We start from the raw sequence: 13084 nt of genomic DNA, 5'->3' as shown, positions 1-13084 counted from the left end.
CTTCCCCCCACTTGACAGGAGTTTGTGGATCACCTGTCAGTGACTTGCCTTAACTCACCGCCCTAGAGAGCAGAGTTTTTAGTATAAAACAGAACTCTTCACCTATTTTCCGTAAATACATCTTGCAATAGTTATGGCGACCCTTCTGGCGCTGGCTTTTGTTAGAGACCTTACATGATGTTTCTTGGCAGATGAGTAGGCAGATGCAGACCCAGGGGATCTCTGTGGCCCATATGTACCCAGGTGCCCTGGGGTCACAACATCCCCACTCCCTCCATATCCCCACATGTTCATCGAGAAATGGGGGGAAGGACAGCTCTGCCTTTCCAAGCCCCCGCATCAAAAAGCCGCCTACGCTTCATGTATTAAACCCTGTGGAAATTCCACAAACCAAACCTTTGTCTAACAGGGTCTGGCTGGGTAGGTGTGACCCTCTCCCCCAAGGGAAATTAAAAGAAGCAAGGAAATGACAGTGTTTGAGGCTCCCCTTCACTGTACCCCACACTGCAGCTTTCCACAGACAGTGAGAGACTCGGCATTGTGCCAAGGAACTTGCTCCCGCCAGTGACCCGGAAATGCTCTTTGTGCACCCCATTCCTAGCACGTCCTTAACGGCAACCTTGTGCGTCCCCCGTAGAGACAGGACACCCCCTCCCTGCTGGTCCTGCGTGTACATGTCGCAGTATCGGTGGAGGTGGCGGGGAAGGGTTTTGCGTTGTACTGGGGGAGGAACGTGCTGTGCGTCTCCACGAGGGAATTCTGTCCGCTGACGCAGGGCTGGGCGCTTAGCGGAAGTGCAGATTCAGAGGGGGCCGTTGGCCTTTCCTGGCTTTTCAGGGCTGGCTCTCTGGGGCATCTCGCACTTGCTCAGCCTCAGTCCCTTTTAAGTGGAGTTTCGTTTGTGGAATGACGAGTCCCCCAGCTCCACTTACGTTTCTGTCCTTGCAAACAGGCTCCAGAATGGGACCCGGAGTCAAGGCGCCCAATGCCTTTACAGTCCCACTCTGACCCCAGACAGACTTCCGAGAGGGAGAGCCAGCTGCAGCCGGCAAAGCTTTCCATGTGGCCTGCAGTTGCTGCAATCCAAGCTGTGGACAGGACTGTGGATTCCCATGCCACACGGTTGCTGACTCTGGAGAGGAGAATGGGAACAGCTGAGAAGAAATTAGTCGATTGTGAGAAAACGGTGATGCAATTTGAAAGCCAGCTGGAGAGTAAGTGGGCTGCGGTAGGAACTCTGATCCAGGGGTATGGACGGCTGCAGAGGAGGCTGGAGAACATGGAGAACCTGCTGAAGAACAGGAACTTCTGGATCCTGAGGCTCCCCCCAGGCACTAAGGGGGAGGTCCCCAAGGTAACGATACCCCAGCTGGTGCCGAGGGGCAGAACTAAATCATGTGCAGAGATTTTCAAGAGTCGGGGCCTAAAACTGGGTTCCTACCTTCATATTTAGGCAATGAATAAGTGGCCTGATTCTCCCAAGTGCTGAGCATCCCGCCGCTCCCATTGGAGTCCACGGGTGTTGCCGTGTGCTCAGCACTCTGGAAAATTGGGGTATTTATTCATTGCCTAAATATTGTCCCTTTGTGACCTGCGTGGCTAGTCAAAGTGCAGGGCCCTGGGGATGTTCCCGCTGGAAGGTAGGTATTGATGATGGAGTCTGTCAGGCTGGGGTTTTCTTGGACGCAGTCTTGTTTATTTGCGAGGAAGGCACAAATGGTCTCTGAGCGCAGGAGGCAGAAGGAGCAGTGTCTTAGCCAACAGCCTCCAGCCTCTGTAGCAGCACCAGACCCAAAGGAACTCTCTGGCTTTCTCCAGGGTCAGACACCAGGCTGTGGCTCGGTTTGCTTTCTCCCTCGGTCTCTCTCTTCATCTCTGCGTGTTCTCTCTCCCCTCGCACACACGCACGCCCTGACCCAAACAGACTTCTCCCCCACTCGGTCCAAAACTCCTGGGTGGGTTCACAATCCCTTTTGTCTTAGGTTGGGGCTTGGGGGCAGCTGTGATTTATTTATCCTGATAGTTATGCTAGTTGAAAGATGTGTTCACACCCAGTTTCAAAGATGTGTGACCCATATCCCAGCCACCTCTTGGATAACAGGATGAATGTAAGAGCTTAACTTTTGACATCCACTTTTGAAACTCATGGCCTCTTTCCCAGGTCAGTCTATTGAAAGATTTCTTTTCCCGTTGACATTCCATCCCCGCAGCAAGATTTCCCCAGTCAGGGCTGCGCACTGGAGTGTGATTGCTCGTCTCTCTTCTGGAAGGACCCCAGAGTATGTTCTAACCAAGTTACAGAAACGTGCTACAACAGCGCCCAGGCGAATTGTGTTGACATGCTGCTCTGACGCTGTGTTGGCTGTTCCTTATTCACTGGCCTAAAATGGTTTGGACGAAGGGAGTGATGTGATCTGGCTGCCAACCTGTGTGACGGTGCCTAAAATCACACTGGTTAGGAACACCGTGGCTGCGCTGGGCCCATTCCCTCCCCGCTGCAACTCCGTGGTGTCAGCACACAGCCATCAGCGCTCAGGCTCCGTATCAGAGTACAGGGTTCAAACGTCTGCAGGGGAGGAAGGACGGCCTAGGGCATCGGGCACTGAGCTGGGACTCAGGAGACCTGGGCTCAGTCCCAGGCTTCTTATGTGTCCTGGGGCAAGTCACTTAGCCGGTGTGTGCCTCAGTTCCCCATCTGTACAACGGGCATAACAGCACTGGCCTGCCTCACAGGCCTATTGTGAGGCTACACACATCCGACTGTGAAGTGTGGAGATACAGTGGTGACAGGGGCCATGTAGGTACTTTGCTTAGGTTCAAATGTTGCTCCATATTTGCAGCCTCTGAGAACAAATTCTGTAGGCAAAACCTGAACAGAATCACTCCACAGGGACCTCCTGGCTCAGTTAATCGCTGGGGCCGGTGCCGGAAATTGCTTGATTGCATTATTTCTGGAGGATATACCACCAGATAGTAATTTAACCATAAATTCCTTTATTCAAGCCAAAGGCCAAATGGTATTTATGCAGTTGCTCCACCCGTGTCTAAAATGCTAAGCTATAAGCAGTTGCTACCCGGATCCAGTGACACACATTCAGAAGCAGTTGACCAGAATATTCACAAAAAATACCCAGCCCGAGGCAGGCAGGCAGGCAGTGGTAACGAACCCCTGAAGAGCTCACCCCTTTATACTCTAACAGACAAGTGATGTCATCACCAATTTCTATCTTTAGCTAAGTACCAGTATGGGGCACCTTTCCGCAAGATATGGCAGTGGGGCCTCTGTCGTTCTAATTGTCTTAAATGTATGGATCTTAAAGCTACCTGCACTGGCCTTTTCTCTTCTTCCGCAGGCCCTTGTTGTCAGATAGTGCTGGGACGTTAAAGGTTACTGCTCTTTTATCACATGACAAAACAACCTTCTCTTTTTGTGTTAGAACCAGTGTGTAAGCATTGCTTATCATTCAGAGGCCCCTCTTCCAAAAATCTCCTTTTTCATCTCATTAGCCACCTTCTAAGCTCAGCATCCTCCCCAGAATTGGTCTTGCCTACATGCCATGTTCTTTCTAACTTTTAAACCTATTCTTTCCAAAGCCTGTTCATGGCCACAAAAGCCCCTTTATTTTACTTAAACTACAAAACACATTTTCTTTAGCCAAGCTCATTTAACCCTTTCCATATCTATTTAATCTTACAGCCAGCGTGTTCCCTTGGATCAGCATGCAGAGAGGACCTTCTCCATGTCCCTGCCCACTTCCACACACAAAGCATGAGAGGCAGCTGCCTCCACGATGGCGTCTTCCCAGAGCCCTGCACAGCCCAGGAGTGGGGAAATCCCTGTGCAAGGGGTATGTGGGTAATGTGGAGTCCCCTAGCAGCCTGCTCCATTTGAGCTGTGCAGCCTGGCAGTTGGAGGACGGGATCCACGTGTTGCATGGATGGCGAGGGGGAAGCAGTCTCTGTCCTACCCCTCCACCTGACCAAATTCAGATTTTCCTTTCCAGCTCTGCTGGTGCAGGGGTGGGGCAGCATAGCCTCCTGCAGCTCTAGCTGTGATGTCTGGGGTGTTTTTACATGAAACCCATTTCTAGTCATTTTCCCAATAACAGTCAGGCGACATTGCTCCTCCCCATCTCTCCTGATTCATACGACAGGTGGGATTGACCCAGGAGGTACTGAGTGTGCAACGCTTGTGATTCCAGGTGCCGGTGACATTCGACGACGTCTCCGTCTATTTCAACGAGCAGGAATGGGGGAGCTTAGAGGAATGGCAGAAGGAGCTTTACAAGAACGTGATGAAAGGGAATTATGAGGCCCTGATCTCCCTGGGTAATTCTTTTTTCTTCGCTCGATTACGAGAAGCCATGAGATCGCTGAAGGTAGAGTTGGCTCCAGCTCAAGTTTACTCTCCAATTCCTTTTGTTCCGGGTGGATCGGTAGGTAAAACCCTTGTAGTGCGGGTCTTGGATTAAGGGCTCGTCTACCCTTAAAACACTTCAGCAGCACAGCTGTGCCATTGTACCACTTCTGTGTAGACACTACCTGTGCTGACGGGAGGAATTCTCCTGCCAGCGTAGGTAATCCGCCTCCCTGAGGGGTGGTCACTGGGTCGACAGAAGACCTAGAGCTGTCTACATGTGGGCTTAGGTCGGCTTCACTACAGCGCTCAGGGGGGGGGGGATTTCACACCCTGACCGATGTAGTTAACCTGACCTAGTTTTCTAGTGTAGACCAGGCCTGACACAGAGCTGGTCTACACTTAAAACGTGCATTGGCATAACTATGTCCCTTTCTTTTTGCGAATACAGACTAACACGGCTGCTACTCTGAAATATGTCTTTTAGGGGTGTGAAAAATCCATACCCCGGAGAGCCAAAGCTACGCTGGCCTGTCCCCTGGTGTAGACGACACTAGGAGGATGGAAGAATTCTTCCCTCCACGTAGCTACCCCCCCTCGGAGAGTTGGAGTAAGTGCGGTGATGGGAGAACCCCTCCCGTCGTGGTACTGAGGGACGCAGCTGCAGCTCCAGTGTGTTAGGTGTAGACGAATCCCCCCGGCAATGCTCTCCAGAGAAGGGGTGTGTTGACTCTGTTGCGTTCGTCTCTAACCCCCGTGCTGACCGCAGCGGTTGTGTCAGCCTCAGGGAAACGTTTGCTGACCCAAGTGAACACCGTGCTGCCGAAAGGTGCCCTGCTGTAGCTGGAAGCACTGGAGGCCTTGCCGCTCTGCCCGTGTTCCTCACTCCTGGGATCTCTCGGCTTGAGCGGCCAGTTACTCGTTCTGACTGAGAAGGTGGGTTCTGCGACTGGGCCGCATGGAGACCCCGAGTTGCATCACACAGGTACTTCCCAACCAGCCGCCAGAGGGCAATGGCTTGTGTTCCCCACTGACCTGAGCTGGATTTGAGCCAGTCACCTAGGAGAGGTTTCAGAGTAGCAGCCGTGTTAGTCTGTATTCGCAAAAAGAAAAGGAGGACTTGTGGCACCTTAGAGACTAACCAATTTATTTGAGCATAAGCTTTTGTGAGCTACATGAAGTGAGCTGTAGCTCACGAAAGCTCATGCTCAAATAAACTGGTTAGTCTCTAAGGTGCCACAAGTCCTCCTTTTCTTTTCACCTAGGAGAGAGATTCTGTGGCCTGTCACTAATTGTATGGACCAGCCAGTTCCAACTCCAGATACTGCACCAAATTCACTGCGGGTATGTGCAGGTCCACTCCCCTTTGCCCAGTGGGTTCTGAGTTGCCAGCTGCATTGCAACAGATGCAAATGGTGTCACAGGTCCACAAGATCTGTGCTATACCCCGGCCTTTAACCGGCCCCTGGAAGGACCCGCTCAGTGTGCCAGACCCCCAGGGGTCCCACTCTTCCACAAGGGGGGCCACGCGGCCTCAGTGTCCCGAAGACTGAGACGCCTGTTTCTCACTGTGAGCTCTGCCCAGCAAGTCCAGCTGAGAGAGACCCCTGCTCAAGGACCAGTGCACGGCAGCGAGTGTGGCCAGGGCCGCCAGGCGCGGGAGCCGGGTTCATTAGCCGGCTGGAACGCGCCTGGGGTAGCGCTGAGACCAGCAGTGCTGAGTTCAGACTGGCCAGCGCCGGGGCTCCCACGAGCCCTGCTGCCGTAGCCCCGACCTTCGCCGCCCTTGTCCCAGGCCTCTGAGCCGTCTCCTGCCGCCTCCGCCCCCTGGCTGCTGCTGCAGAGTCGGGCTGAGTTCACGTGTTCAGGGGTTGGGCCCCATTCCCTTTCTGGATCCTCCAGCGAAATGGGTTCGTTCCTCTTAGTTCTGCAGCCTCCACAGTCAGCCCCACCAGTGCGGAATCGCAAGTCTTAACGGTTCCTAGCGGACAGGAAGCCGGAGCATCCGGAAAGCAGCTGAAGAGGGGAAAAGCCTGATACACATTAGGGATGTAAAAGGTTAACCGGTAAGCTTACCAGTTAACCAGGCTTACCAGTTAACTGTTAACCGCAGCGGCCGCGCGTCGTGTCGGGACGGCAGGGGCAGGAACGGTCCTGGCTGCACCATGCCTAGCTGGCTGGCCAGACCCCTGGCCCCAGCCACGCCGGACCCCGGCCGGACTGGCCCCAGGCCCCGCCATGCCAGGCCCACCCAGCTACCTCGGTTAACCAGATAAACAAAATAACTGTAATCGTTTAACCAGTTCACCTTTTTAACCAATATTTGCATCCCTAATACACATCATGTAATTAGTAGGAAGGAAAGGAATAATCCTGGGGGTTGACAGTGGACAGCAAATTCGATACCCCAAATGCACTGCCCAGCTCGCCCCAAGTTTTCCTTGGCTAAGATCCTGCACCTGAAATGTCAGGACATAACTGTACTTTGTGTGTCAGAGAACAGCCCCGGCATCCCCAGGCTCCCTGGCGCCGTTGTATTGTAGAATAAATAGTGTCCAAATTAACCCGTCTGCCCCTCTGCAGGTGGCTCCCTGCGCGGCTTCTTGGTGCTTAATAAATAGGCACGTGGATTAATACTTCCTGTGCCCATGGCAGCCCCTTCCCTTAGGAGGAATCAGAGAGTCCCACCCATCAGAGGAACAGCACCCTGCCCGGTGTAGCTTCTCTTCACATCACCTGTCACCCCCAGCACTCGGGGGTTGGGTATTTCAGAGCATTGATAATGATCTGGAATGAGTATCCTACTGTGTGAATCAAACCCTAGAGCGTCTCTCTCCATCTGCAGACTACGCCATCTCCAAACCTGACCTTCTATCCCGGATTGAACGAGGGGAGGAGCCGTGTGTCGGGGATCAGGGTCGTTCAGAGGAGAGCGAGATCCCTGCAGACCCCAGCCCAGGTACCCTGAAACAGCTCAGAAATGAGCCCTGAGGTCTCTCGCTTCAGCTGGGTTCCCCAGGGTCCCGTTCCACTGACTGCCATAGCTGGAGGTGTGACTGCCTGGCGAACGTGCACAAGGAGTGAAGTCAAATGGCTCGGTCCAGTGAAAGCTTCACGAGCTCTTTCATTCCCTCTGTTTCAATGGGCACTTTTCTGACACTTGTGCCAGGGACAGGAGAGAAGAGAGAAGACCTCTCTGGAAGGAGCAAGTGGGAAAAGGGCTCCTTTGAGAACCCAAAGCCCGGAACAACCCAGGGGCAGTTACACAATTTAACCCTGGCAGCCTGCGTGCTGCAGAACGTCCCGTGTCCTGAACGGGCTCTGAGACGGGACAGGCTCGTCCAGCCCCCGGGGGAACCACTAGAACGAAGGGAAGCTGAAATTCTAGCAAGCTCTCAGAACGTGCAGCTCTTCCCCATAGGTGGATTTCTGTTGTCCTTGTCCCTAGCAAGTGCCATCTGCAGCCCTCCCCTCATCCCACCTCGGCCCCCTGCCCCCTTCCTGACCATTCTGGCATCGACCCCATCTGCAGCCCTCCATTTCCCCTCCCACCGGAGCTGCACTAGTGTCTGTTCAGAGCAGCCCCCTCTGAAAACCGATGCTGGCAGAGATGGGTTTGAAGCTCCTTGGCCCAGCTCTCAGCGGGGAGGAGAAACATGCAGCGTGTGTCTGCGTTCTGGCTGGAAGGGGGAAGTGCCAGCCAAGGAGCTGGACCCGCGGGAGTGCTGCTCAAACAACAGACGTGTAGCCGTGGGGGTGCACTGCGGGAGGGACTAGCTGCCCTGTGTACGATCTCATCTGAGCCATTACGGACGTACTTGGGGCAGCCAGCCCCTCCCACCGCCACGGCTACACGTCCAGCTCGAAAGTCGACGTACCCTTAATACCCTTGGCTGGGATTTGGTAAACAGCCTAGCGACTTCGGGCTCCCACCTACAGTGCATGGGAACTGGGTGCCCAACTCCCCTAGGCTCCTTTGAAATCTGAGCCTTTCTCTTTCCTGTGAATAGAACCCCCCGGTTCTGCATCAGACATTTCATTGTGGATTAACCAGGAGGAGGAGGATCCGGGCTGTGGGGGCCAAGGGGACTCTGCGGAAAATGAAATCAGTGGAAGCCCCTGCTCAGGTGAGTAATGGATTTCACCATCTCAGAGCTGCTGAGCGCAGTAATCACCCCGGAGCTCTTTTCTCTGCGCCCAGCCATCTCCAGGGACCAGCAGCCGTTTCCTCACCCTCTGGGCAGACTGTCACTGACGTCTGCATTGCTGTACCCGACTTCTGCTGGCTTGTCCCCCTGCCTTTCAATAGCACACAGCCTGCCTCCGCCTCGCCCCGTGTGGGGCTGGCAATGCCCTGCAGGTGCTGGCAAGGAGCAGCCCCTCTGCTCAGGAGCTGGGACAGGACCTGCCCTGCGTGCACAGGATGCTGTCTCACTCCCTTGCCTCCAGCATGGGAGCCTGACCCGTCTGGCTGTTAGTGTCCGTGCTCTGCGTTCGTTAAACCCAGCGGGGCGGGGGTGTCCCTTAGTGTGCTGGCCATTCAGCAAATCCCCTCCTTTGGAGCCGCCCAAACTTGTCTTTGGGCGGAGGAGGGGTCCAAAGCAAAGGTGGTCGGGCCTGAGCTCGGTGTTCGGATCTGGCCGAGAGCGGGGGAACGCGGTGTAATCCTCTTTGCCCTGAACAGAGTTTCAGATTGTCCCCCCCGATGCTGTGTCCTGGGTTAAACGAGAAGAGGAGCCGTGTGCGCAGTATCGGCCGATCTCTGGAGAAAGCAGAACCCCTGCAGGCCCCAGCCCTGGTGAGTAGCAGCCAAGACCACTGGGCACAGGGCGTGAGGGGACGAGCAGGGAATCCAGCTGGACCGTTTTACAGTTTCTGCTCATCTGCTCTCAACTTCTGACATGTTGTTAGTTTACAGGCTGCAAGCCAGCCGCTCGCACCCCCTCCTGGCCCTGCCACCACCCAGTCCCATCGCTGAGCCTCTCCTCCTTTCCCTCTTTGGACAGTCTGACCAATGGTCTTAGCCCCTCGTTTTCTGCTGCCTCTTGATCCTCACAAACGCCTTTTGTATCCATTAAAAAGAGGTGTCTTCTCTCCTCCAGCAAAGAGCCAGTGCTGGCTTTAAACCCCTAACTCAGGGTTTAAGTGGGAGTAGAAACCAAACTGGAACGTAATCCCACAGGAGTGGAAGGGACCCCTAGGACCTGGAGTCCAGTCCCTGCTATCGCCAGCCACCCCAGCATGGAACTCGTTGCTGGAAGTTTGTTTATATCCCTGTTTTTTCAGGGTGGCACCAGATACAAGCATTTATGGCTAAATTAGTATTAAATCCAAGCGGAATTTGTACGGTTGCTCCAAACATGCCTAAAAGCCCCACTAGTCAGGAGTTGCTACATCCAAACAGTGATGAACCTTGATAAGCCTGTACAGACGTTGATCAAGGATACGCACAAAAAGGAGTCGACCCAGGGGTGCTCAAACCCACGCTGGCTGGCTCCCATGAGGACAGGCAGACACGCTAATGAACGAAGCTCACCCCTTTATACCCTTTCACAAAAGAGTGATGTCCGATCACCTGCCATTGTCTTCTCTAACGGCCAGGGATTAGGCAGTGTGGAGTTGTCCTTTCTCTGGCTTTGGCTAAAAAATGCTGGAGCAGTTGGCCAAGGAATTTTCCTTCTGACTTCATCAGCTCCGCTTCCGGTTTAATATTTCCCGCAGAGCGTACCCTGGTGCAGGCACGGCTGCTTCAACCCTCCTGTCACGCCTTCCCACAGCTGGGAAGTGCCTGCCCTGTACGGAGCCTGCAAAACCAGATTCTCTGTAGTCAAGTGCATCTAACCCTGAATAGACTAACCCGACTCGTTCAGAAACATACAAGCTCCACCTTCAAACCCCTTTTTCTTGCCTCCGCTTCTGTCGGGAGCCCCCTCCGGGAGGTCTGTCCCCTGATGGTTAGAACCCGTCTGCTAATTCTCAGCCTGCTCTTCCCTGTGAACAGAATCTCCTGCTCCAGCACCTGGCCTTCCCCCCTGGGTTAAACCGGAGCCGGAGCCGTGTGTGGGGACTCAGCCGGCTTTGGAGCAAAGGGGGCTCCCTGCAGAGCCCAGCGCAGGTGCGTGTTGGAGAGAAACCGCTCGGAACCAGTGAGTGCCGACAGGAGCTGGTCAGATCCAATTTCCAGCGCATTGCGACTGCAAACGGGCTGCCGGGATCATCAGGCCCCTCCCATCCCCTCCAGCACAGCCCCTCTGCCGGAGGGAGGGGGGTGGCGTAGGCCTGGCCATTCCAGCGTCACTCCACCTGGGGAATTCCCAGCAGGCCACGTAAGGCTGCTGTGCAAGCCCAGAGTCGCTCAAAGCAGCCTCATCGCTGGTGATCTCAAGGCCCAGGGCCAACCCCAGCACCTCAGGGAGACAGGGAAAACTTCCCCTCTGCCCTTCTCTAGGGGGAACAAAGGATTTATCGACCCCAAAGCGAGGCGGAGCCAGGTCCGGTAAACCAGCACCTTGATGAGTGTCCCCGCTCGCTCCCCACGGCCAACTTCCTGGGACTTGACTCCAAAGCTGGAGCCCCTGAGTCGCAGAATTCCCTCCCTCTCCGGCAGGTGACGTGAATAACGGCTGCTTTCTTCTGCCCCGGCAGGTGACGAGATCCCGCTCCAACTTGCAGAGGAGCCTCGTGCCGAGGAGGGGGGCGAGGGCCCAGGCCCCCCTGGGGCGTCCAAAGGGACCAGGGTCCAGAGCCCCGGGGAGGGCCCTGCGGCTCGGCAGAGAAGCGTCCTAGGGAGGTCGGCTCAGGGCAAGAGGGGCATTGGGGAGCTCAGAGCGGCCGGGGGCCAGCAGAGAGCCGTGGGGGGCGAGCGGCCCGGCCCATGGCCCGAGCGTGGGAAGTGCTTGGGGCAGAAGCAGTCGCTGCTGAGCCTCAAGAGGAGCCAGCTGGCGGAGAAGCCCGCCAAGTGCAGGGAGTGCGGTGAGAGCGTCGGCCGGGTTCAACGCTGCCTCCAGGACCAGCACATGCCCCCGGGCAAGCTGCCCTTCACCTGCGCCGAGTGCCGGAAGCGCCTCCGCAAGAAGCGGCCCCTGCTCTTCCCCCCCGGGCCGCACCCGGCCGAGCAGCCCTTCTCCTGCCCCGCCTGCGGCAAGGCCTTCGGCCGGCGGGACACGCTCCTGGCTCACCAGCAGACCCACCTCTGAGAGCACAAGTCCGTTGCGCTGCCTGTGGCCAGGGCTTTGTCGCCGAGGGGCACACGCAGCACCAGTGGGCGCCCGCCATGGGGGGCTGCCCCCCCAGTGCGGGAGGAGCTTCGCCCACCTGTGCCTCCTGGCCAAGCACCAGTGGGTCCCTCCAAGGGCACTCAGTGTGGACGGGGCTTTGCCCGCCAGGACAGCCTGGCACAGCACCAGAGGACTCGTCTCTTGCACGAGCCTGCCGAGGCCACCGCGGGGCTGGCAGCGGGGAGCCAGGGCCTCTCGGGCTGCACCGGCCCCTGAGCTGGGCTTGGCAACCCAACCCCCAACTGTGCCCACGTGACACGTGTTACATCCCACCCGTGCCAGGCGAGGCAGAGACCCTCCAGGAATAGAGTCCCTGGGGAGGGTTTGGGCCAGCTGGGCTGTGGCTGCCCACCCGAGCCCTGCAGAGAAACCATCTGTGTGGGGACAGGGCTTCCCACAGCTCCGTGGTGGGGAACGTGTCGGGTCAGAGCACTAAGAGGTCCAGCACCGCTGGGAGGAGCAGCCGCACTGCTCCTGAGCACGGGGAAGGTTAAACAGGGACACTGAGAATCCAGGCAGGAGCGTCGCTCGCTGTGGGAACATCCTTGGTCATACACCACGAGCCAGCTGGGCTGGTGCATTCGGGTCCCTTTGCGCACCCCTGTGTTCGGGCAGCACAAAGGGGCCGGAAAGCAGCCAGGTTGGGCCAGCTGAGAATCCCCGGGCATGGGGGAGCTCTCAGCTTGTGCACCGACTCCCGTGCCACCATGGCCCACCCAGCCCTGTACTGGGGGCTCAGCCAAAGCGCCCAGTGCCCCAGCTCTCCCCACTTTGCCCTGAACGCCGTGAGCCCTCCACACCTCTGACTATCCCCCAGGCAGGGGATTTGGTGCTTGTGGAAGATGCCAGGTTAAGCACGGCTGGACAGTGACAGTCTCCATCCCCAGAGCAGGCCTGGCACGTGTAGTGACCACGCCAGCGTCCCCACCAGGCCCTGCCGTTCTGGGGTGGATGGGCCGTTCCTAACTGCGGAGACTCCAGTGGGGTCTGGCTCGCACGCTCTGCCTGTTGGTAACTGGACAGTCTGACCAACGAGCTCGGGCAGGTCATCAAACGATGTCTGATGGTAACTTGGTCGGTACTGACCTGGGACCAGGTCACAGGAGTAAAGCGCCATCCCTTGTGACCAGTCCTCCCTGCTCCCAGCCACTTGGCTGCTCCGAAGTCATTGAGGCACAAGATCACGCACAGTGGAGAGGAACCGCGTGCGTGCACCGAGTGTGGGAAAAGCTCCCGGTATGAGCATCTCCCGGTTACCTGCCAAGAGTCACAGCAGGACGAGCTCCTCCTCAGGGACGGGTCCCTGGGCCTGCAGCAGGGAATCAAACCTGGGCCCCTCTGTTCCAAAGCAGAACAGGACTGGTCGCTCAGCCGTTCTGGTTTGACGGTAGAAATATCACAGCTGTTACCGGCTCAGAAACAGCTCAGGAATTTAACTCTCGGCGCTGGG

General features: G+C 56.4%; 1 protein-coding gene across 1 annotated transcript in view; it reads left to right on the top strand.

The window, feature by feature from the left end:
- Positions 1-985: 985 nt before the first annotated feature.
- Positions 986-13084, top strand: part of LOC140906200 (uncharacterized) — a 17359-nt gene continuing 5260 nt past the window's right edge. The window contains exons 1-8 of the mRNA XM_073329692.1: positions 986-1354; positions 4203-4329; positions 7203-7316; positions 8368-8484; positions 9042-9155; positions 10359-10472; positions 11003-11552; positions 12781-13021. Of these exons, the coding sequence (XP_073185793.1) occupies positions 986-1354; positions 4203-4329; positions 7203-7316; positions 8368-8484; positions 9042-9155; positions 10359-10472; positions 11003-11552; positions 12781-13021 (1746 nt within the window). The remainder of the gene's footprint in view (positions 1355-4202; positions 4330-7202; positions 7317-8367; positions 8485-9041; positions 9156-10358; positions 10473-11002; positions 11553-12780; positions 13022-13084) is intronic.

Source organism: Lepidochelys kempii, chromosome 2 (genome assembly GCF_965140265.1).
Source record: "Lepidochelys kempii isolate rLepKem1 chromosome 2, rLepKem1.hap2, whole genome shotgun sequence".
NCBI classification, from domain to species: Eukaryota; Metazoa; Chordata; order Testudines; family Cheloniidae; genus Lepidochelys; species Lepidochelys kempii.
Note: the sequence above shows the minus strand (reverse complement) of the source record. Positions and strands in the feature narration are given on the sequence as shown.